This window comes from Sarcophilus harrisii, chromosome 4, assembly GCF_902635505.1.
Source record: "Sarcophilus harrisii chromosome 4, mSarHar1.11, whole genome shotgun sequence".
Lineage (NCBI taxonomy): Eukaryota > Metazoa > Chordata > Mammalia > Dasyuromorphia > Dasyuridae > Sarcophilus > Sarcophilus harrisii.
The window spans coordinates 277,840,742-277,866,733 of NC_045429.1; the positions used below are offsets into that span (position 1 = coordinate 277,840,742).

General features: G+C 41.7%; 1 protein-coding gene across 2 annotated transcripts in view; it reads left to right on the forward strand.

Annotated features, from left to right (window-relative positions):
• The first annotated feature begins 3,424 nt into the window (after positions 1-3,424).
• Positions 3,425-25,992, forward strand: part of MDGA1 (MAM domain containing glycosylphosphatidylinositol anchor 1) — an 89,593-nt gene continuing 67,025 nt past the window's right edge. The window contains exon 1 of one of the 2 annotated variants that reach the window (XM_031964930.1): positions 3,425-4,912. In XM_031964930.1, coding sequence (XP_031820790.1) covers positions 4,846-4,912 — 67 coding nt within the window. In that variant the 5' untranslated portion in view covers positions 3,425-4,845. The remainder of the gene's footprint in view (positions 4,913-25,992) is intronic. The other variant, XM_003769024.3, reaches the window with a different exon arrangement.

A 25,992-nucleotide genomic window follows, 5' to 3' on the forward strand; every position in this document is an offset into this window, starting at 1 on the left:
CAATATCATGAAAAGTTTGGCTGTAGGTAGGTGCCTACTCTGAGATATGGCTCTTTTTCAGTCCTTTTAGCAGCTTTCACAGATAGCAGCTTTTTTGGTTAGAAATGCTCTAATCACTGAGTCACACAAAGTGGGACAGACCTGAGCTGCTTCACAAACCTATGGGTCATCCTCAGGAAAGAGTCCTGGCCAAGTTTTGAAGTGCTTCCAGGTCTATGCCACTCAATTTGGCTGATGGGGAGGGAGGAGAGGGAGAATAGTTCTCTTTATGTTAAGGAGATTAGAGGAACTCTTTTTCATTTCTATCCTTGAAACATGGTAGATATGGATTCTGCCCTCATTTTGAGGCAGATGCCTGGGAATAGATAGACATAGGAAGAAAATAGCAGGATTTAGAACAAAGAGATTTTTTTTTAACCTAAACACAAAAATAGGTTATAAAGGTGTTTACTCTGCATACAACCAGTTCTCCAAGATTCAAGTATGGATTATTTGCAGTAAATGTACAGGCGCAGTCTGATTATTTTCTACCCCTCTTACTTTCCCCCCAAAGACAAATAACAAGTCTTCCTCCAAATCATAGATGGCTAAGTGTTCAGAGAAAACAAACTCAATCTAATAGTCAACTGAGTCAAATAGAATTAGGAAAGAAAATATATTCTCCCCTCCCCCCAGTGAAAAAAAACCACAGTGTGATAGAGCTAAATATAAATGATATTTTAAAAAAATTTTCCTATGGGCTTTTTTTTTGGTCTTTTTGATACCCTGATGACTGAGAATTAGCTTCACATGACAAGAAGTAGTGATTTTCTGAGGTGAAGAAAAAGGAAAGTTGCCCTGGGAAGGGAGAGGAAGAGTGGATAGGGATTCTATACTTAGATCAGACAGAGGTAAGTCAGAAGATCTCACTCTTCTGCTTACTCTCAAAGGCATCTTGGAGATTGGATTTCCAAAGCTGTTTGAATAATGAAAAGAAAATGGAGGAGGGGAGCAGTAGAGTGTCATGACATCTTTTACAGGTGTAGGACCATCCCCAATCCCAGTCTCCAAACAAAAGATGCCAGGAATATGAACCCAATCTGGGATTTCATTGGTGTAGGAGTGAACTCTCAGGTGAGGAAACTCTACCAATTGAATTTATAGTCTTGGAGAGTTACCTAGAACACAGAGGGGTTAAATGATTTGCCAGGGTCACACTGTTAGTGCATTCGAGAAGCAGGACTCTATTGTAGGTCTCCAGGTCTAAGATCAACTATGTCTTAAAATATACTAGATGCAACTTTCCCTTTTTAGTGGAAGGGTAACAATCTTTTGGATGTTAGAACAATAATTTGAAAAATGATCCTGGATTCTTGATGTCTCTGTTTTGGGATATTATGGTTCTTTGGGTAGTCCCTCCCATGCCTGGATGTGAAGGCTGTGTGTGTGTGTGTTGTGTGTGTGTGTGTGTGTGGTCCAAGAGGCAAAGCTGGTGAAGGAAGGGATGTTGGTGATAGTGGAGGAGCTGTGTGGGAGGGGAGCTATAAGCAGAGAAAGGTCTAGGTGACCATCCCCTTTCTCTGGAGTGTGGGGGAGAAGGGGGCAAAGGCCAAAGGGTTCAGGGCACTGCTGCTGGATTTAGAACGGGAAATTCAGACAGGTGCTCCGAGATTTAGGATAAGCATGTGATCTTACATTTAGGAGACCCGGAGTCAGGTATTCGGGTGGAGATGTGTGCAAAGACGGTTCTTAATCCTCCTGCTTGTTAACGACTCCCTGAGCCAGAGCTCCCACGGGCCTCCCTAATAAAAGCCCTGTAGGTACGCAGAGATAAATAACAGCGACAGGAGAAGCAGGTGAGATTAGACCAGACTGCTTATGTGCATGTGTATAAGGGTAGAGGCAGACACAGAATGGGGCTGGAAAAAATAGAAACCAGTACTGAGAGTAATGCCAGGCAACTGGAGGAGGGTGGCCCAGCTGTGTCCTCTCAGTGATCTCCTGGCCCGCCCCGCCTGCTCCCTTGCCCCAGGGAAAGCGGGGATACCAGCCTTAAGTGCAGCTCTCTAACGCCGCCCTCCTCCAGGCCCCAGAACCCCGGTGTGCTCTCTCGGCCCTCAAGACATCGATATAGGCTAAGGGGTGGGGAGGGGGCGCTGGACTCCCAAGGACCAGGAGGGTCCGGCGTTCCTTAGGTGTCTGTCGGGAGGTGGAGGGAAGGGTAGCCTCAGAAAATGTACCCTTCCTAAGCCAGCTGCTAGAAGTCCATGGAGAACGTAAAAAGACACAAGAATGCGAGAGAAAGGGGATGGCAGTATGAGATGGCCGGGTAGAGGCGAGAGCCGGGCCGCGGGCAAACCTGTTGGCATCTTTGGGGCAGCAGCAAGGGCGAGTGCCGCGCTCTGTCTCCGCCTTCCAGCTTCGTCTCTTATTCTGATGGCTTCAGAGGCTAGATGCCCGCTGCCAAAGCAAGCGGAAAGAGCCTGCCGGGGCTGGTTGTAGAAGTGACAGGGACCCAGACCTAGGTCAGGGCCCTGCGATGGCCCGCAGAGAAACGAGAGCTGTCAGCGCCAAATCCCTGGCCTCCGAGAGAGCGCGTACAAGTCCCCAGGAGCATTTCGGTCCCTTGGTCACCATCTCTTCACCCCTACCCCCTAGCGGCCCTCAATTCCCAGTCTCTTGTCAGAAAGACATTCAACCTTCTCCATCCCCCACCCCACTGTTCCATACAGAAAAAAAGTGGACAAAAAAGAAGGAAGGGGCAAAAATAGTGTTAATATCCCACGGACTCCGGTTCCTTGTCTATGAATTCACAGGGAATATGCCACGATTGCACACACATTCCGTGCGACCATGCAATGCAGCTTGCGTGTTCAGCAGCAGCTCGGCTGTGTGTGGGGTGTGTGTGTGTGTGTGTGTGTGTGTGTGTGTGTGTGTGTGTGTGGTGTGTGCGCGCGCGTGCGAATGTAGCTTCCTAAACCCGTTCTTCAGCTTGCTAAAACCCACGTCCCTTTCTCTCCCAGTGTCCTCAGGATAGATGGATCCATTTCTGCTTTCTGACATTTCCCTGCCCGGGGGAGGGGGGCGAGGGGCAGCGAGGAAATGCAAGAGCAAAAGAAGGGAGGGAGCAAAGGGAAAGAGAAGGAAGAAGTGGGAAGGGAGGGAGGGAGGGAGGGGGAGAGAGAGAGAGAGAGAGAGAGAGAAGGGTAAGAAGAAGCCGGCTGCTACCCCATCCCTGTTTTGTTTTCTCTAATTGGTCCTGGGGGAGGCGAGGAAATTGGACAGAGGCAGGGCTCTGCAAGAGCTCCGCTCATTTTAATTGGCTCCTTTTTTTAACTGGAGGGGAATCAAACAGGAGAACGAGCGACAAAGGGAGGGAGAGCGAGAGACCTAAGGAAGGAGAGAGAGAAGGAGAAGGGGGAGGCTGTTGAAATAAAAAGCTCTAGGGGAGGGGGGGGGCGGATGAAAAGAACCACACGGAAGGTGAAGTTACTGAAAAGGAAGGTCTAGTACGATTGGGGCTCGCGACCCGACTGGACTGCTCTGCTCCGCCCTCGGGGGGAGCCCCCAGCCAGCGCCTCACCCCGCCCGAGAGGGCCCCCGGCAGCTGGCCTGGGAGAGAGGCAGGCGGGGGCGGGGGCGGGGGGAGCTGGCCAACTTCGGGGAAGGCTAAACCCTGTTCTCCTGAGAGCTACGGAGCCAGCTAGCGCCAGTCACGGACAGACAGAGGCGGAGGAGAGCCGAGCGGAGAGAGCGAGCTCGTGAAGCTCACTACTGCCGGTGCAGGGTCGGGCCCGAGGCTGCAAGAGGAAGAAACCGATCGTTTTCATATATTTTTAGCAACTCAAACTTTTCTTTCCTTTTTTCTTTTTGGGGGCCGTCTTCACTCTTCAGCGCGGGTCCCTGGAGGGGACGAGATCTCGGATTTCTCCGGAGCCGAAGCCGCTTCTAACTTTGCTCTCTGAACCTCCAGGACCAAGGAAGAGGAGTTGAGAAGCTCCCAGGACAGACCGAGGTGAAAAGCTGCCCCTCCCTGGGGGAAACCTCGGCACTAGTTCCAGAGAGACTGAAACGCCTCCTTCATTCCCGCCACTCCGGGAACGGAAGAACTGCGGGCCTTGGAGGCTTTTCGGTTTTGAAGAAGAGGTGGGGTACCAGTGTCCAGCGGTCTCCTCCTCTACCCGGGCGTGGATGTTTTAGCTCAGCTGGGCTAGGACTAAAGCTATCAGATTAATCTGTTTGGCACACGAGACACCTCTTTTCTCCCCTCTCTCCTCTCCCCACAGGGAGGTATCCCCTCTGGGAGTGGGGGAAGACCGCCAAGTTTGACGCTTTTTGATCACCAATTTATCAGACGCTCAGCAGAAGGGGCCCCACTGACCTGTCCCCTCCCACAGAAAGGGGAGGAGTCCCCCGCCTCCCCAAACTCCCATTTCTTTCTCACCCAGAGTGGAAGGGGCCGAGCTTTCCATTCTCCCTCTTCACTTCGTCCCTCCCCGCCAGCCCCCAGAGATCTGCGGCTGAGGCTCGCTGTCCTTAGACCACTGCCGCCCCTGAGTCAGACTCTTCCCGGAGAAGAGGCCGGGGCGCTGGCTGGATTGTCGGGGTGGACTAAGCCGCCCTGCTCCCGGCCAGCGCCCCCTGGATCACCGCTTTGACAACGGCGTTTCTGGAGGAGTCCTAGCTGCTGTCGCTGCCGCCGCCGCAGCTGTCGCGGCCCCAGTCTCTTGCTCCGGGTCGCGGCAGCCGCGGTCTCCAGCGCAGGTTTGGGGGACAAACGGAAGGCTAGGAGGCACCCTGGTGGATGCGCTCCTCGCCGCCTCTAGGGCTGAGCTGCCCCGCGGGGATGAGGCACCGGCGGTGAAGATGGAGGTGACCTGCCTTCTATTACTGACCCTGGTCCCTATGTACTGCAAGGGACAAGGTGTCTACGGTAAGATTTCCCTCCAGACTGTTCCTCGCCAGCTGGGCTGCAGAGAGCGTAAAGTTTGCCGGGGGCGCAAAGTGCGCGTGGTCTTGAGGACTGGCGGGGAATTGCTGTTCTGGTCCTGGCTCCCTCTAAGGCGCCTAAGGAAAGGAAAGCTTGGGAACTGGCAGCCTTTGAACTCTGCTTCCAATTAGGGGTCGTGCTGACCAGTGTAGGCTGGGAGGTGATTGCAGGTGAGAGGTCCTTAATGTCCGTCACTCCCTGGCACTCCCTAGCGAGGCGCAGAGAGCCGGGCTCAGGAAAGCATGTTAGCTCAAAGTTGGCGAGCGCGTCTAGATTCGTTATTCCACAACCTCTCCCTCTTCAGGCCTTGCTCCCACAAGGTTTGGACTAGTAAATGAAAATTGAGGGGAATCTGGGGTTCATGGCGACAAGATTGTGTATAGTGGGGAACAAATAAGAAGACTGCTGGGTGAGCCAGTTTCCAATTTCCTGGGCCAGTCTACCTCTGGTTCGCTTGCTGGTTATCTCTGCACCCCGATTTTCTCCCTAGTACCAGCTACGAAAGGCAAGCTTTGTCTTTTCCAACTTCTCCTAGGATCAAGAGGGCAAAGGACACCTACTCCGAGTCTCAGCTTCCCTTAGCATCTTTGGAACAATCTGCCGAGACACTCCTTTATCAGACATCCCTGTTATTTACAGAGCATATCCCGATACTCCCTATCCCTTACTCCCCATAGCCCTGGAAAACACACACACACACACACACACACACACACTCCTTCGAAAAACAGGAACACAACATGTACCCACAAGGTGGGTACTACTTATTTGTGCAGACCATAATGCATCTCTCACACACACATACATACACACACGCAACCTTCCTGAAAATGTTTTCAGAGATCTTGTCAAGGAAAAAACCAGAAAACCTTCTTTTCCTCCTCCCCCCACCCCACCCCCGCCCCAATTAAGTGTCCACTTAGATTTCTCTAGAATATCAGGGAGTTACTGCAGCCTTCTCTTTGCTTCTCTGGCCCCTGCCTTCCCATTCCTCCGCCCCTTGGATATATCGATAAAGTCATTCTTCCAGGCAGGCCTTCTCCGAGACTAGCTGAGCTCCCTAGTTCAGGAGGTGGGGCTAGGTGGTGGTTGTGATTCGGGTATGTGTGCTGTTGGACAGTTAGAAAGACGTGAGGGGGGTGTTCTCCCCTGGAGTCCCAGGAGCATTGGCAGTCAGTCACCCCATGGCTCTCTCTTGCTTTGCTTTCCCTGATGCTGTGGCTGTCTTTGTAGGGCACTTTTTAATGATGTGTTGCTTTGATGGGAGGAACGAAGCTTTTGCTTGTACTTTCTTTTTCTCTCACTGTCTCTAGGGCTAAGGGAACTGATAATGCGAGCCTCACTGATGGTGGTTAGGTCCAGTTTAGAATGTGTATGTATGTAGGAGAAAAGATCTAAGTTGCTGTCTTCCCAGAAATGCCAGCCTTGAGGTATAAAAGAAGTCCTGTTTCATGGTGTGTGTGTGTGTGTGTGTGTGTGTGTGTGTGTGTGTGTGTGTTCAGCCGTCCTGGTGGGGACACCGTGCAAGGAGTAGGCCAGCGTGTCTGGAGGTGCGGCGGCGATGTAATATGTTCGCAGAGACACTAACGGCCAGTGCAGGCTTAATTCTCCCCAGGGCGGGGCTGGCTGAGGCTCCCAGCCAAACTCTAAGCTTTTTAATTAGTTTGCGCTTCTCCTGCTGCCAGGTCCTCCTGAGTGGCCAGTGGCAAAGAAGGAGGAAGAAAGAAGCTGAAGGTGGAAAAGCCAGTAGGAGACCTCCACCCACTCAGTGGCCTAGAGTGCTGAGGTAGAGAGAAAAGAGAAATTCAGGAACAGCGCCTGCCTTCCTTCTTTCCTTCTTTCCTTCCTTCCTTCCTTCCTTCCTTCCTTCCTTCCTTCCTTCCTTCCTTCCTTCCTTCCTTCCTTCCTTTCTTCCTTTCTTCCTTCCTTCCTTCTTTCCTTCCCCGTACCTTTCCCCCTTTCTCCTTCTTCCTTATCTCCTTGTGTCTCATCATTTCTTCTTTCTTACTTTCTCCCTCTTTCTTCTTTCCCCTTCTCTGTTCCTTCTTCCTTTCCTTGTCTTCTGCTCTTCCTCTCCCTTTCCTGCCTTTCTTCCTTTTTTCCTTCCTTCCCTCATCCTTCTCCCCTCTCCTGTTTTTCTTTTTCCAGTGTCCTTTCCTGGCTTGTTTTATTCTTTCTTTCCTTTTCATTTCTCCATCACTCCATTCTATCTTTCCTTTTCCCCTTTCTTTCCCTTTTCCTCCTCCCCTTTTTTTTCTTCCTTTTCTTTCTCCCTTCTTTCCTCCTTTCTTTTCTTTCTCCCTTCTTTTCCATTACCACAATTTTTTTCCTTCTTTCAGTGTTTAAACCTTTACTTTACTCTTCCATAAAGAGGAAAGGAAACTCAAGATCTTCTCCAGCCAGTCTGCTTGCAAAAGGGGTCTGGATGAGAAGGAGGAATGGGAAAAGCCATTTTTTCTTTCTTCCTTTTTTCCCCTTAATATTATGATAGATGTTCCCAAAGTCTTCCTCTCAGTACTCCCTGGTATTATTCTGTGACAATTCTATATTTATCAAGTAACTCCCATCTCTCTGTTAGGTTAACTAGTCTTTTCTTCAGAGACTTAAAAGCTTCTTAAATTGGAGAACCTTGGCCATTACAGCTTAGTAGACAGTCTTTCTGGGAACATGGAGAATTTGCAAGGTGTATAGTTTCAGGGGACTATCACTTTGGAGGGTTTGGAGGTGGGATTCAAGGGGAATTTTATTAACTTTTTTTTTTTTTGGATGTTTCCCTCTTGCTATCCATTAAGGTATCCTTCTATACATCTTGAGCAAATCAGGGAAGAGACAATTGAATGGAGTTAATCCCAGCCTGTTTGATCTTGGGAGCCACCACCTCCTTTGAGAATTTCCATTTTGTAACTGAAGGCAGGGCAGAACCTTAAGAGGACAGGCTAGGCTGTAAGGTTTTATTAAGATGGATGGGGGAGAAGGGGAGCTTGTATGCAGCGAGTGGGGATGACAGGTGACAGCACATTTAATTGAGATACAGGAAACTCTAGGCAGGGAAGGGAGATTCTCTTACTGAAATTTGGCTTGATTTTAAGAATTGTGGGTCAGAGCCCAAAATTTCTGTTTTACTCACTTCCAAATGGTTTCTCCTCAAAGTAGATAGAGCTACCAGGGAGAAAAAAGAATGTGTGAGCAAGGACTTGGGTTTGTGGTAAGAAGGGCCACAAGATTCTTAGATTTGGCTATGAAGCCAGAGGTAGGTGTGACACTGGGTTGGAAGGACTGGACTGGGGAAAGACCTCAGACTGCGGCAGTTTTTTCTAAAACCAGATGAATTGGGCGAGGTTGGTGGGAAGGACTCAGGCAAGTCAGTGGGGAGGAAAGGGGTGACAGGCCACTCCTGGAATTTTTTCTTTAGGGGAGTTATAGAAAAGTCATTCTTATATTGCAGAACTTATAGGGCAATAGGGAACTGGGATTAAGACCCAGAAAATCTAGGCAAGGGAAGAAATGGGGAGCTGTCCAGCGCTATCCGCCCATTGACTTTGTGCATAGGGATGTGGATAGGGATGTGGATCTTGAGAGACAGATGAGAAGCAGCACATCTCCATAAAACTCAGAAAAGAAGCCATCCCGTCTTCAAATATTCTCTCACCCAGTGTAAGGTAGAAACAATGTTCTCTTCTCCCCAAGTGTAGGAAGAAAGGATAACTATAAAATAAACATTCATACAACAAGTTGAGGTTTGCTAGATGAGTCTTGGAAAAGATAAATGATTTGTCTAGGGTCATACAGGTAAAAAATGTCAAGGCTGGGATTGTAATTAAGATCTCCTGACTCTCATCCCACTATTTTCCATTACCCTACTTTGCATTCCTCTCTGTCTCTGTCTCTGTCTCTCTCTCTCTGTATACTGATTCTATGTGGCATTACTGAGGCAAATGTCACTATCTTAATCTTGGGGCAAGGGGTCAATTTAGAACATTTAGGGGTTTCTGTTTAGAGGAGAATTTCGGTAAATGGGCCTGACTCAGCCCCTGATTACATGGTACAATAGAAAGAGAGCTGATCTTGAAATCAAAGGATGGGGTTCAAATCTTGCCTAAGATAGTTATTACTCATTTAGTTATCGGCAAGTCTTTTTACTCTGACAGATCTGTTTCCCAATCTACAAAAGGGGAAGATTGAAATAGATGCTTCTAAAATCTTTTCCATTCCTAAATTTGCTGATTTTAAGAACCATTGGAATCAGAACTATCCCCAAGAAGAGGTACGGTTGTTATTGCAAAATCTAGGAACTCAAAAATTAGTATTTCCATAGCTGAAATAGGATACTCAGCCTGCCTTTCCCAACACTTCTTGACTGTCATAATCTCTGTTGCCATTTCATTTAATAATAGCTCCCTTGGACTTCAGGAATTATCATTTGAGATCCTTTTCCTCTTCCCCCTCCTTCCTCCTGGGTGTAATCCTGAGTGGGGAGATGGAGAAGGGTAGGGAGAATGAAGAGGGAATTTTTTCACCAGATGTTTTATTTTTTCCAGTCTTATTCCATTCTCTTCTCTGGCCTGGTACAGATGCTGTCACAGCTGAGTTCGGGTCACATGGTCCTTTGGTGACTGGGTCCCTGCCCATCTCCTTCTTCATTCCCTCCCAGTCTTTCTTTTCCTCTAGGGTCAGTTTGTTTATTTGACTTCTTAGGCGCTGATTAATAGGGAAAGCCAAGGTTTCTTGTGGGGCTCCGGTCTTGGAGAGAATAGGCTGGCTGGCTGGGGTGGAATGGAGTAAAGTGAGGATTAGCTTCTGTTTAGGAAGCTTCCTTTCTTAGTCCTCTCCTCCTTCCCGCATATCCACCCCCGCAGGCCTTCCAGCCATTTAGAGGGCAAGGATTACTCTCCCCCACAAAAGCACAACAAACCTCTGTATTATTTAATATTCAGGAGTGGAAATTGACATTATCCTTACGACAGGTTGTTTGCAACTTACTGGTAGAAGTCAAAATATTTCACCAAAGGTGTCATCAGAAACTACTCTCCTATGCTAATTTTTGTGGGAACATGAAGACAGATGTTGAATAATTTGACAAGAGCAACATAGCTTATAAAATTATCACCATGTCAGGTTTTTTTTTTTTTTTTAAGGGGGATTGGGGGAGAAATAATTTCAAGAAGTATGTCTCCCAGGGACCTGGGAGGATAGAATGTGGTTCCCATTGCCACTCCCTCCCTCCCCCAACTCCATTCCCAATCTCAGTGTATCTATTTAAGAAAACATCCTGAGGATTTTCCATGGTGTTTCTGTACCTCGCAGTTGTCAAAGTAGTCTTGGAAAATTGGCCCATCAGTGAGTACTGCCTTCTGAAATGAAGCGATGCTTTGCCACAGGGAGAAATGAGGGCAGTGGCGATTCAGGGAGTCTTGATTTCGGAGAACAGGGTTGCTACAATACTATTTCATTGACAAAGGAGAGTTTTCCTCAAGAGCTCTAAAGCCTTTCAGCTGGAAAAAAGACTCTATCCTTTTAACTCTCCCCCTCCCTTTGCCCTCCAGCTGTGGCAATTGTATTGATGAGTGAATTTCAAGGAGAAGGGATCTATCTCTTCACAAATAGAAAGGGTTTGGGGGATCTGGGCAGGAGGAATAGTATTCGGTGCCATTCTGCACAGTTGTCTAATACTCTCAAGAGAAAGCCGTGAACAGTGCCTTTCAGCTCAACCTGTTCGTGGTAAGGAATAAAACCTGAAGGATGGGAAGAGGAATCTAGAGCTATTAGTGCAGTCCCATGTTTACACCTGTATTATACTGTGAATATAGTAATCTTTTCTCCCAGCAAAGGTGGTGAAACTGGTATTCAGCGGCACTGTTGTTGTAAAGAGTAAGAGAGGGAATTTAATTAGAGGGAGACACCCTGGGGAAGGGGAGATGGGACAAGCCAGCCTGGCCCTGTCTAGGGACCTGGCTTAATTATTCAGCCTGGCTATGATCCCAGTCTCACTGGGGATGGATTTCCTGATTGAGAGTCCTGTATTAACTCTGTTTTTCAGAAACAAGGGAACTGTATTCAGGCTTTACTGGGAGATGGGAGGGAGCTAATCATACCCGCCACTCCTAGCGAATGATGTGGGAAATCGATAGTTGGAGCTGGGAGTGGAAACTCAGGGCTATGACTGGAGCCCATTCAGAGACTTCTTGCTCCAAAAACCATTGATAGGGAAATAGGAGGACCCAGGGTTTAGTTGGGTCATTTGGAATGAAGTAATGGAGACGTATGAAGCACACAGTCCTATGCTTGCTATCTGGAGTCAGGGACTTATATCTTCCTCAAGCTCCTTCTATGCCTTGATCTGGGAAGGATATAGGTGGGGAGCTGGAATATCTCTATCTCTTTGACCCATTACAGGAGGAACTGGCCTCTGGAGTCTCAAGTTTCCTTTCTCCTCGCTCTCCTTTCTGCTTTTCTTTCCTACTTTACTGGATCTTCCTTCCTCCCTCATTTTATCCCTTCCTCCCTCCCTCCCTCCCTCCCTCCCTTCCTTCCTTCCTTCCTTCCTTCCTTCCTTCCTTCCTTCCTTCCTTCCTTCCCCCTCTCTCCCTCCCTTCCCCCTCTCTCCCTCCCTTCCCCCTCTCTCCCTCCCTTCCCTGGCCAGATGTGCCTTCCAGAGCCTTAAGGGTTGTACTGGGCTGGGCAGTTGCCACTGCTGCTTTGATTCCATATGTAGCCAGCAGGGGGAGCGCTTGGCCACCATATTTTCTCCATTGTCTTTCCTGTTCCCCCCCCCCCCCCCTTATTCTGCCTCAATGTTCTCCGGACCATAATCAATATATAGCATCATTCCTGAGCCTAGGTCAAGACTGAATGTCCTAGACCCCTCTGAAGCTCTTATTATAACCCCATTTACCTAGATTACCCCTAAAGGATCCAGAATGTGTCCACATCCACATTGGTTATATTCTTAACACAGACCTAGCCCTAAATTAGAGAAATTTGTGTCATTTTCTAACTCAGCGTGGTTCAGGCTGACTCATATCCTGTACTATGTTTTCATGCCTCCCTTAGAGGCTTATAGACAATATTTCTTATTTAAAAAACAGGATACAAGGATTGATGAAAGGCTATAGCCTTGATACCAACTGCATCATCTCCCATTGCAAATCAGCATTGAGAAATCAGTTAATGGTCCAGGGACTCATACATACATTCTCCTAGTCTCCTTTCTCATGTCTTCCATCAGAATACCTGAAAATTATTTCCTTGTATGCAGAGCTGGTCCTTGACAAAATTGTAAATTTAATGAAGGCCAAAAAAACTTAGGCCTCTAGACTCACTCTTCTACAAACTCCTTTCCTTCTTTCTCTTCCATTTTTCCAGGAGGTCATTGATCCAACAGTTTTTGTTGCTTTTGTTCAGTCTCAATAGATGGAAATGTTTAGGTACTTTAAATGATATCCTGAGGTGTTAAGAAATTATTATATTTTATATTTATATTTCAATGGAGAATAGTCAAGAGGAAATGCTTAGTCAAAAGAAGTGAATATCTAGTGCAGAAATTTCAAGGAAAAGGAAGTAAAAAAAATTGGGGGGGATAGGGAGAAAGCATTTGTGATACACCTTAAATTAGGTAATGCAAGATAATGCAGATCATGATTGCAGGCTGTTGAATATTTGAATTTGTACAGAGAAGTTTTTTTCAGGATCAAAATGGTAGAGAGCTTTTCTGAAAGACAGGGCAACTCATCAGAACAACAAACAAAAAAATTTGTTCGCATTTAAATAGCTCTCTGAGGCTAGCAAAATACCTTATTCGGTCCTTTAAATGACTTATAAGGTAACCAAGATGAGTATCATTATTCCTGTTTCATATACATAGCCTCATAATCTGGATATTGCTTCTTGCTATCAGCTTCTTAGCTTCATTTCTTCAAGTTATTATGGCCTCAACTATAATATGCTACAGAATAGTGGTTAAAATCTTTTTCTACAGAGAAATTGACAACCCTTTAGTCACAACCACTCTAAACAGGTAGACACAAAAACCAGGTAGACTTCAACAAAACTAATATTATATCTTTGTCATTCCTATTTCTGGGCAAAGAGCAGAACCCTCTATTTTAGACAATTGTTTTCATTGGGATTAGACATTTCCAAAATCTTTTAGGGTTTAGGGCAAAACCTTTTACCCTGTTGTGATATTTTTAACATTGAAAAGTCTATTGTCTCCCTACATAGATGAGAGAACTAAGTTCTCTGAAACTTGCTTAGTCACCCAATTACAGCCATGGGTATTACAATCCAGGACTCCCCGGACCCCCAGCTCTCTTGAGCTCAGTACCTTTTTTTCATTGTATGAAACTGTCTTAGGACAAAGTAGGATTTTTTTCTTATTCTGGCATCCAGAACCATAGATTTTCATGATCCCAAAAGTGAAAAAGCGTCTCAAAGGCCATATTGTATAATAGCACCCAAAAGTTGATGGATCTAACCTTCACTTGAAGACCTCAAGGAAAAGGAATATTACTACCTTATCAGACAGTCCATTTCTTTGTAGTATAGTTCTAATTGGAATGAGGTTTTCCTCATGTGGAACCTAAATCTGGTCTTAATTTCTACCCATTTCTGTCCTTGGAAGGATAAGCAGAAAAAGATTGGCCCCCATTCTATGTAACAGTTGATTAAATTCTTGAAAGAAAAAACCCCAAGCATTATGTGTTTAATATGTTCCAAGTGCTTTAAAAAATCTCATTTAATTCTCACAGTAATTCTGGGTGGTAGATGCTATAATCACCCTCATTTTATATTTGAAGACACTGAGGCAGACACGAGTTAAATGACTTGCCCAGAGTCACACAGTAAGTTTCCAAATAAGTACCAGAGACTAGAGTTTAACTCAGATATTCCCGACTGCAAACCCAGAATATTATACCTTGTAGCATCTCACTGCCTTCTTGAAGGAGAGCCATCTCTAGCCTTCCTGATCTACATTTGGCTACTGGACCCAGATAACTCCAGAGGAAAAAGTGAGGCAGGTGACCTTGCACAGCCCTTTCTCACTTAAATCCAATTCACTTGCATATCATGATATCATTTCCCTGATGTCATGGTCCTCTTTGAGAATGAAAGACAAACAACAACCTTAGTGAGTTGTAGGAATTGCCCTACTGGGGACTCAACTGGAACTAGTCAATTGGGCAGTATAGCTTTTCTTGTCCTGTCTTGTCTTGTCCTGCCTGTGTTTTTTCTTTTTTTCTATCCCTCTTCTTTTCTCTGTCCAATGAGAATATCATACCCTTACCTTTTGATTGCTGACACAATATCTTAGAGTTTACAGGCTAAATTTCTTTCTTAAGGACCAAGCTTTAAATCCAAATCAGTCTGGCTTTCATTGATTGACCAACAATAGGTCACACGCCAAGTCCCACTTGGTCATTGTTTGGACCTTAATTGTTTCAGAGTAAATGTAAGTAACAATTGTTTTTGTTTTGGCCAGAAACTCTGAGGATGTTCCTCTTTCAGATTGTGATATGTATATATTCATGTATGCTTGCTTTATGTGTGTGTGTGTGTGTGTGTGCGCGTATTTAACAAGATAAAAGAGGCATTCTTTATCTCATTTCTTACTTAGCCTTAATCACTGACTGGGCATTGCCTCAGTCAAACTGAAAATTGTTAAAAGATCATGCCTTAAAAAGACCAAGGCTTCCCATTGTATCCAGGGCTATCTCCCAGTCCTACCGATCTATATATTGTCACTAGTCCCAGATGGCTCTGCAGGAGAAAGTGAGACTGGTGACTCTGCACAGCCTTCTTTCACTTAAATGCAATTTACTTGCATATCATGGCAACACTTCCCTGATGTCATGTTCCTCTTCGAGAATGAAGGACAAACAATAGCTTTGTTGAATATGGACATCATGTCCTCTCTAGATCATCTTTTCTTCAGATTAAACATTTCTATTTCCTTCATTTGATTTTTTTTTTTTTTTTTTTTGTGGTGTGATTTTGAGACTCTTCACCATTCTGGTTATCTTCCAATGAAGATTCATCACTATAGAGAAATAGTAATAGAGGAGATAGTAATCCTATCTCCTGGTTACTACATGCCATGTTTGTCTTCAGGTGGTTCATACTAGTTGTTTTGATTGCCATATTCCTCTCCTATTGAACTTGCATTCTATTAAAACCTTCAATCTTATTCATAGAGTATATGAGGAGGGAAATGATGAGTAAGCACCTGATTTTTACATTTCCAGACAAACAATTGTATTTGTTGGTACCTATTTATACCCTTTAACCTCCCGTCTCTTTATACAAGTTATCCTCAATCCCTGGAATGTTCTTCTCCTTCAGCCACCCTCTTGGATCCCTTTTGTTCCCTTCAGAGCTCAGTTTAAAGTCTTTGTTTATTTCCCATTAATTCTCCATCCCAATTACTTTATATTTATTATTGTATATATTTTGCATTTATTTATCTATTGTAACCATCAGAATCTGTATATCAGAAGAGCGTAAGCTGTGTGAGCACAGAGGATGTTTCAGATTTTTTATCTTTGCATTGTCAGTACCTAGTGTAATGCCTGGCACATAGTATCCTCTTAAATTCTTGCTGAACTGAAGAGAATTGACCTTTTTGTCTAGTCTTCCATCTTCCACCTTTTAAAACTGGTCATCCCTATTGGGATGGTTTAGATTTTTGAGGAGAGACTTCAAGTCTTTGCTTCTAATAGGCAGAATCAAACCCTGGAACTTCTTTTCTTTTTTAAGCTACCATTCTGCTTTTCCTTTGGAGATAGAATTTTCATTGTAATAGAGTTAATGTTGGAGAAGGAAATGGCAAATCACTTCAGTATCGTTGCCAAGAAAATCCCAAATGAGGTTATGAAAAATTGAACACAATTGAACAAGAAGAGTTAATATGATTTCAATTAATTACTAATTGTATGACCCTGGGAAAGTCATTTCATTTTGATGATCTTCAGTTTCCTTAATTATAAAATGGGAAGGATAAAAAGCAAGATTTTTTGAGGGTCAGGAAGGAATGGTCCTTTTTTTTCTCCCAACCTTTTCAGGCAATTTCCACTTTAATCTCAGGTTTGGATGATCAGCCATTTAATTGTCAATGGCTTTTAATTGAAATTTGCAATTTTTTTCAAATGTGATTATTCCTTGTTTTATTTAAATTTCAAATAGATCAGTTAGAGCTAGACAGAACCTTAGCAGAAAGTCCAACCCCTTCATCTAACAAGAGAGAAAAATTGAAGTCCAGAGAAATAGAGGTTGCACTCTATCCAAGGTCATACATACATTGAGTTTGTAGCAATATCCCGGATTTTCTAATCTCTAGACCACCCTGCTGTGACTCCCCTCTTTCTACCTCCTTTTTCCTCTTTCTCTATACTTGGATATTATATTATACATACAAGATTATGCTTCAGGTCAGTTGCATAAGGAAAACCAGGTAAGTTGCATATCTGTTTTTTTGTAGAAATCACAGGATCATTTCAGAAATTTAGAACTGAGAGAGATCTTGGCAGCTTAGTCCAATTTATATCCCCTAAAAGAACCCTCTCCCTCCACAATGCTGCTGCTTGGAGACCTCTAAGACCTCCCAAGGTAAGCCATCCAACTTTCAGAGAGCTCAAATGGAGTTTTCCCTTCATTTCCCCCCTTGCAATTGATTGATCCTGGCTCTACCTTCTTGGAGCCAATATAGTTCAGAGAAAAGAATAGCACCTTCAAAGTTAGAGAGTCTGAGTTGAAGTCCTCTTACCTCTGAGGCTTACTTTGGATGACTTGGATGAGTCACTTAAACTTTCTAAATCTTAATTCTTTCATTTATAAAATAGCGGATTGGTATCAATGACCTCTGAGATATCTTACAGACCTAGAGCTGTGTCTGATTTTTTCATTCATATCTTTAAGTACTTGAAGACAGTGATTTTGTTTCTCTAAACCTTCTCCAGGTCAAACATATCCTGCTCCTTCAGCCAGTTTTTATAGGACATTATCTCAAGGCCATTTTCAACATGCTGGCGATCCTTCTCTGATTAATCTTCAGTTTCTTAAATTATAATATCCTAAACTGAACAGAATCACTGGGTTGTGGTCTAAACAGAAAGCAGATTGTAGAAAGGGATAGTCTTTTTATTTATTTACAAATACAAATACAAATTTATGTATTTACAAATACAAAATATTTGTAGATATTATACCTTTCAATACGGCCCAAGATTATATTACCCTCTTTAAATTTTATTGATCTAACAGTTCCTAGATCTTTTCCATGAGAAAAGAAACAAACCTGCCTAATCATGGGGCTATTTGTTCCCTACCCCATCCCCATCCTGTTCTTGGGAAGTTGATTTCTTGAACTCACATAAGATTTTATATTTATCTCTGTTGAATTTCATATTGTTAGATTTGGCCCACTGCTCTAACCTGTCAAGAAACTGTCTAGTCTTTGTAAAGGGATATAGTATCTTCTTTTGGAAGATTGCCAATGACAATTCAAACACCTCCAGTGAGAGGGAATTCACCAACTCCTAAGGCAAATCGCTGCAAATTTAGATAACTAGTTACTGAGGAAGTTTTTCCTGGCATCAACCCTAAATCTGTCTCTTTTGAACTTCCATCCATTGTTCCTGCTCCTTTCCTTTGGGACTTAACAGTATAAAGCTCTCTTCTATATGACAGCCCATCAAATACTCAAAAATGGCTCTCCATGGCAATGTGATGTGATGGATCAAGCTCTGGACTTAGAATCACAGTCTTAGGTTTGCTTCCCAGCTTAGACACTACTTGCATGACTTTAGACAATTCCTTTAATTTCTCTCAAACTGTTTTCTTATCTGTAAAATGAGGACAATATCTGGAGTATTTACATCAACAGGGAAATTATGAGTATCAAATGAGATAATCTGTATAGATAGTAATACCAGATGTTACTATTATGATTAAAGGCAAATTACTCTCTGAGACCCTGTTTCTTCATTGTAAAATGGGTATATAATCCTTGTACTAGTCTACCTAGTCCACAGATATGTTATAAAGCTTAAATGAGATAATGTATGTAAAGCATTATATAGGAAGTAAACTGCTATTATGATTTATTCTTGTCTGACGGGATTCTCTGAGAATTGGTAAGATTTTTTAGTCTGAATCCAAGCTAGATAATTTCTTCCCCCTCCTATCCCACTCTACTTCTCCTACAACAAACATTTATTCATTCATTCATTCATTCATTTATTTTTACTGGGGCAATTGGGGTTAAGTGACTTGCTCAGGGTCACACAGCTAGGAAGTGTTATGTGTCTGAGGCTAGATTTAAACTCAGGTTTTCCTGACTTCAAGGCTGGTGCTCTACCCACTGTGCCTTCTAGCTGCCCCAATAAATATTTATTGAAATCAGTATACTTCCAGCTCTTGAGTAGAGACACCCATTCTGTGCTAGGGTATAAAGAGACCCTAAGGAAGTGATGGAGGTGGAAAAACTTTGAATTTGTAGTCAGGAGATCTGCTTTTAATATTAGTTCTGTCCCTTTGAGTCATTGCTGTGTAACTTGCATCATAGTTTACTGATTTATAAAAATGAGATAATTTGTGTTTTGCTTAATTCCTTGGATTATTCTGTAAGAATAGGATACTTCTCCAGAACCAAGAATAGGATACTTCTAAGGAAGGTTAACTCCTGAATTGGAATAAAAGGATATAAGTTCAAATCCCTATTACCTGTGAGATCTTTATTAAATTAATTATTTTCTTTGAGCTTCAGTTTCTGTAAAATGAGAGGATTTAACCAGGACTAAAATGTCTTGAAGTTAGTTTATGATCTTGTGACATTTGGGTTTAGATCCTGACTCTGCCATTTATTAACAGAATAAACTTGGATCAGTTTATCCAGTGAATCCAGGATCCAGTGAAAACTGGATAAGTCATTTGACCCATCTAGATCCTTCTTTAGCTACAAAATGAAGCACTTGGGTTCCTCCTTCCCCCAAACTTTGAGGAACCCTTTCTTTTTGTTTTCATATTTATTAAAAATCTATTAAGTTTTTTTAATTTCAATTTTTTTCCCTCACTGCCCCCTTTCCCACTCACTGAGAAGAAAAGAAATATGCCACCTACAGTACAGATGAAGTCATGCAAAACATAGTTCCAAATTAGCCATATTGCCCAAAAAAGCGATAAAATTAAAAAATATATATATGCTTTGGTCTGCATTAGTTTTTAATTTAAAATTGGAGATGTTTAATTTTTCATCATGAGTCCTTTGGAATTGTCTTGAATTATTGGATTGAACAGAGTTGCTAAATCCCAGTTGATTATCACTGCAATATTTCCATTAATGTGTAAATTGGTCTCCTGGTTCTACTCACTTCACTTTGCATCAATTCATATAAGTCTTCCTAGATTTTTCTGGAACTACCCCCTTCATTGAGATGACTTTTAAGACCCTATTCATCTCAGATGTTCTAGGATTACAAAAAAAAAGTTGACTTCGACAATCCTCTGAGGGATGGCTCTTGAAAGGTAACACCTGCAAGAAGGATGGCACACAAATTAGTTCAGGTGAGAAGGACTCCTCAAGTTTCTAAAGCCCTCAGGAGAAGGAAGAATTTGACCCCAGGAACCCCTTTTGTTTAGCTCTTCAGTATCTCATTCCTTTGGGGAAAGTTTCTCCTGATAGATAACCATTTTCCTTTCTACTGTAGTTAGATGCTCATTTCCTTCATTTCAGCTCTCAGTGAAGTTGAAGAAATGACTTGTTACCATTTTCTGACAACTCTTTAGAGAAAATGGAGATTTCTTATTTTTTTCTTTCAGTCAAATTCTTTCCATTTAACCTTATCTCAGAAGCTTTAGTTTTTGTGCTGAATCTCTAAAGTTACTTTATGCTCTGGGAAGTTTTCTACCTGGGGTGTTGCCCTGGGGTGATCAAATGAGCTAATAGATGCAAAAATACTTTTAAAAGTATGAAGTGCTATGCAAATGTGATTACCACTGTCATAGACCTTTTACTGCCTTCTCAGCTTGGCATTTACATTCTGACATTCTTGATGTGCTCCAGACTTAACTATTACTCCCTTCATACACTCTAGTTTCCGGCCAAATTGGACATGCTATATCCTGAACCTAGGCCATCTTCTGGCTTTTATCTTGCTACCAGACTTCCAGAACACATTGAGGCTGACAGCTTTGTGCGTCTGGGCTTCACTTAAATATTATTCACACACAAGTCAAGACATTGCCCTGTGATGTCATCAGTTCTCTTCAAAACAAAGGACAAACAACAGTAATTGCAAAGGCTGCCTAGAATGCCCTCATAGGATCACACAGGTTTGGGTCTGGAAGACCTCATTTTATAAATGAGAAACTGAGACCCAGAAAAGGTCAGTGATTTACCTAACTTCACACAGTCAGTAAGTAGCAGATCATAGATTTAGATTCAGGTCCTTTGTTTCTACTTTTGGAATCTTACCTCTCATATCCTGCTCCCTCATCACCTCTATCACTTATAACCCTTATTTTCTCTCAAGCATTTTCTCAGGGATCACATCCTCAAGAGAAGCTTTGTTTGATCCCCTTAGTAGCTAGTGTTGTTTACCTTCTGAAGTTACATTGTATTTCTTACCTAGATGCATTTTGTATCTTCCTTGTAGAATGTAAGTACTTTGAGGACCAGGCTGCAGTTTTTCATTTTGTCTCTATGTCAGTGTCCAGTGACTTGCACATAGTGGCCAATTAATGTTTGTTGAATTGAATTGACTAAAGTGTTTCCCCCTTCAGGATGTTGCCCTAAGGAGCTTCCAGTTAAAATGAGATTTAAACAGAGAAACTAAGGGACAGATTGTATAAAAACGAGTTTCTGTATTGAGAGCAAGCAGAAGAGGTCAATATATTAAATTAGAGAATTGCAGAATGTTAGAGCAGGAAGAAATATTTAATGTCATCTAGGCAATGATGCAACTCAATTCCACAAACACTATTAAGTGTCTAGGCTGTGTTTGAGGCTGGGCATACCAAGACAAAATGAAAAACAGAGCTTGTCCTATCGGATCTTAGATTTTATTCCGGGTTCTTATATTCTATGGGGGTTGGGGGGAGATACAGAATTTATACAGATAAAAATGCACAAAATAACTTAAAGGAGGAGAAAGTACTAGCAATGGGAAAGATTGAGGAAGGCTTCATGAATGAGGTAATCTTTGAAATGAAGCTTGAAATAAGAGAGGGATGCTGAGAGGCAAAAATGCATTCCAGGTATTTGGGATGACATGTACAAAGATGAAATGTTGAATTTAGGGAAGGTAACAGATGCATAAATTTAGAGCTGAAAGAGATTTTAAGGCCATCTACTTCACTCTTCATTTTATAGTTGAGGAAACTGAGGCTGAAGGACTTTAAGTGGTTTGCCACGGTCACACAAATAATATGTGGCAGAATGAGAATGAGAAATCAGGTATTATAATTGCTATTTTGGAGCTTTTTCCACTCATGGATACAATAAGAATTCTGGAAGGAGAAGAAAGTGAAATTAAAGCCAGAAAGGGAGGATGGAAGAAGATAGGGAAGAATTAAGAAATTTGTATTTTATGTTTTTGTCAATAAAGACCACTAAAATCTTTTGAGCAGGGAACTGACATAGTTAGGCTTGTACCTTAGGAAGATTATTTTGGTGTATTGAAGAGGGGAGGAGACTGGACTCTTGAGGATTAATAAGGAGGCTATTGCAATAGTACAGCCAAGAGGTGATGAGGGCCTGATAAAGAATGATTGTTCTGTGAGTGAAGAAAAGAGGTCAGATGTAAGAGATGCAGTATTGGGAGAACTGAGAAGCCATGAATCCTGGATATAGAAAAGGCTTATAAGAATTAAGAGGTAAGGATTAATCTAAAGTTTTGAATAGGATTATGATGATATCTTTAATATGATTAACTTAGTAGGCAGCAAAGTAGGTAGGGTTTAGGTCCTTCAATCGGGAAGACCTGAGTTAGAATCCAGCCTTAGCTTTCATTAGCTGCGTGATTCTGGACAAATCACATAACCAATGTCTTCCTCAGTTTCCTCAACTGTAAAATGGAATTAACATGAGTTTCTACTTCATAGGGTTGTTGTAAAAGTTTGCGAGAAGAGCCAGGCTGTAGAATGCATGGGAGTCTGGCCCTGGAGTTAGGAAGACTCATCTTGAATTCAAATCTGACCAAAGACATTTTACCAGCAATGTGTTCCATTTGCCTCAAATTTCCTTATCAGTAAAATGAGGTGGAGAAGGAAATGGCAAACCACTCCAGTATCTTGCCAATAAATGGAATCACAGAGAGTCAGACATGACCGAATACAACTGAAAAACAAAAATGGTGTTTGCAAACCTCAAAGCACTATATATATGTATGTATGTATATGTATATATACATATATAATATTATTATATAGGCAATTATATATTTTGTAAAAAATATTACAACTAGGTGAAATTGTTAAATATAATATACATGTATGAGGTATAATATGCCTGTTATACAGATGGAAAAACAGTTTTTAGTATGTTAATTGCCTTGCGCATGGTTGTATAGATATTCTGAAAAAGATTCTGTCAATTAATAGATCAACAAATATTTATTAAACACCTACTGTGTGTCAGAAACTGTGCTAATTACCGGGCTATAAAGACAATGAAGAAAAAGTTCTTGCTCTAAAGGGACTTGTATTCCATCAAACTCAAATCTCTTTATTCTAAATCTAGGATTCTTTTTGCTATACCATTAGCCAAGGAACTCAGTGTCATTTCCTGAGTACAAAACAAAATTATGTATCACAATAAATAATTTAGAATCAGGAAGACCTGAATTCCAATTTGGCCTCAGACACTTATTACTTTTATGATTCTTGTAAGTTTGTCTGCCTTGATTTTCTTAATAGTAAAAAGGGGGATTAATCATAGCACCTTTCTGCCAGGGAAGTTTTGAGAACAAAATGAGAAAATATTTGTAATGTACTTAAACATTTCTCACGTGCCTTTTAAGAGACAGGTCAAAGAGGATTTGACATTTGATTCTGGAGGTACAAAGATAAAAGTACAATATAGTCCCTGCCCTCAAGGAGCTTACTTGAAACTAAATCCTTTCTGTTGGGGTTCCAGGTTCATCTTCTTAAGTTCCTGGTTGAAGTTACTTCTTCAAAGGCACCAAATTGTCCACTATGAAAAATGATTTTTCCTGGGGATTTTGAGGGGAATTATATAATGACTGAAGATGTATTACTAAGCTTCTTCAATTTGTTTTAGAAATCAGACTTAAACCAGACCTCTTCCCCCTGCCTCAGAACAGCCATTTATTTCCTCACCTCCACTCACCTCATATTCTGTAAAGCTTTAAGTTTACAAAAACACTTTTGTCATAACAACCCCATGCTGTCATCCCCATTTTATATATTATGAAACTGAGACTCAGAAGAAATGCCTTTGCCAGCAGTCATGCAATAAGTTAAGTATCCTGAACTCAAAACAAGAACTTCTTACATAAAAGTGTAGGATTCTTGCTACTATACTACAGATTGCCTTTCCTCTCCCCCAATAGAATGTAAGTTCCCCAAGGGCAGGAACTATTTCTTTTTTTTTTTTTTTAATCTTTGTATCCCTAATGCCTAGTGTAGTGCCTGTCACATAGTAGGTACTTAATACATGCTTACTGAATTGAACGATGCTTCTAGTTCCTTTCCCTAGCTTTCTATGCTTAAACCTACCTCCTACCTCATCCCTCTGCCAAAGATAATAATATCTTTTATTTCTCTAGTCTTAATTAATTTTCAGTCTTTTATGACACTTCTGGTCACAATCTGCCAAACCAGGCTCTTTCTTACCAGGTCCTTCACTCACAGTCCTGCCTTTGAATCACAAAATCACAGAAATCATGAAATGTCAATGCTGGAAAGAGCCCTTTGAAATTATCTATTACAATTCCCTCATTTTATTTATTTTTAATTAATTAATACAATCATTTATTATCTCTTTCTTCTTCTACCCCTCCTCCAAAGCGAATAATTAAAAAAAAACAGATAAAACTCTTGTAGCAAATATTCAGCAAAACAAATTTCCATTGACCAAGGCTAGAAATGTATGACTCATTTTGAAACTTGTCCATCATCTCTTTCTCTCAGGAGGTAGATAATTATGTTTCATCTTCTAGTCTCTGGATTCTTGGCTTATCATTGCATTGATCATTGCTCTAAAATTTTTCAAAGTTATTTTTCTCTGATGTTGTTATAATTTGTAAAAATTGTTTTTCTAGTTTTGCTTACTTTACTCACATCAGTTCATAGAGGTTTGTCCAATTTCCTCTGAAACTGTCCATTTCATCATTTCTTATGGCATAGTAATATTCTGTTATGTTTGTATAGCATAATTTGTTTAGCCATTCTCTAATAGGTGAGGACCATCTTTGTTTCCAGGTTTTAGATATTATAAAAGAGCTTCTATAAATATCTGTATATAGATCTTTTTCTTTTTTGTTTCATTGATTCCCTTGGGTTATAGGTTTATAGCTCTCCAGAATGGTTAGATCACCAATAGTGAACCAGTATGACTTAATTTAGTAAAAAGATTTGAACAGGTCATTTATTTATTCATCCATCCATCCATCTATCTATCCATCAGTCCATCCATCCATTTGCTTGTTTTCACTCCATTAAAGCTTTTTAATTTCAAAACATATGCACAGATAATTTTCAACATTCATCCTTGCAAAACCTTGTGTTCCAATTTTTTTTCTCCCTCCCTCTCTTTTCTCCCACCCCTCCCTTAGATGGCAAGTAATCCAATATATGTTAAATATATGCAATTCTTCTATACATATTTCCACAATTATCATGCTGCACAAGAAAAATCAGAACAAAAAGGGAAAAAAATGAGAAAAAACAAAATGCAAGCAAACTACAAGAAAAAAGTGAAAATACTATATTGTGATCTACACACAGTCCTCACAGTCCTCTTTCTGGATGTAGATGATTCTCTTCATCACAAAATCATTGGAACTGGCCTGAAAAGAGCCACATTTGTCAGAATTGATCATTGTATAATCTTGCTGTTGCTATGTACAATGTTTTGCTGATTCTATTTACAGCATTAGTTCATATAAATCTCTCCAGACCTCTCTGAAATCTTTCTGCGATCGTTTCTTGTAGAACAATAATATTCCCTAAAATTTATATACCACAGTTTATTCAGTCATTCTCCAGTTGATGGGCATCCACAGTTTCCAATTCCTTGCCACGACAAAGAGGGCTGCAACAAACATTTTTGCACATACAGGTCCCTTTTCCTCCTTTAAGATCTCTTTGGGATACAGGCCCAGTAGAGCCACTGCTGGATCAAAGGATATGCACAATTTGATAGCCCTTTGGGCATAATTCCACACTGCTCTCCAGAATGGTCGAATCAGTTCACAACTCCATCAACAATGTATTAGTGTCCAGGTTTTCTCAAATACCTTCCAACATTCATCATCATCATCTTCCGTTCCTGTCATCTTAGCCAGTCTGAAAGGTGTGAAGTAGTACCTCAGCCTTGTCTTACTTTGCATTTCTTTGATCAATAGTGATTTAGAGCATTTTTTCATATGACTAGAAATGGTTTTAATTTCACTTGAAAATGTCTGTTCATATCTTTTCAGAACACATCAGTTTATTTAAAGAAATAAATCCAAACCACTAATAGCCATATGGAAAAATATTCTATATTATTAATTAGAAAAATACAAATTAAAGTAACTCTGAAGTTCCACTGCACGTCCATCAGATTAGTTTAGTTTGTATTTCTCTAATTGGTATTAGAGTCTTTTTTTTAAAACTATTGGTAGTTTGGATTTGTTTCTTATAAAAGCAACCTGTTCATATCCTTTTGCCATTTATCTACTGAAGAATATTTTAGTCAACTCCCTCATTTTACAGAGGAGGAAAAGTACAGAGAAAAGAAGCAATTTTCCTGAGATCATACTTTCAAATAACCTTATTCCCAGGATAAGGGTCTTTCCATATTCTCT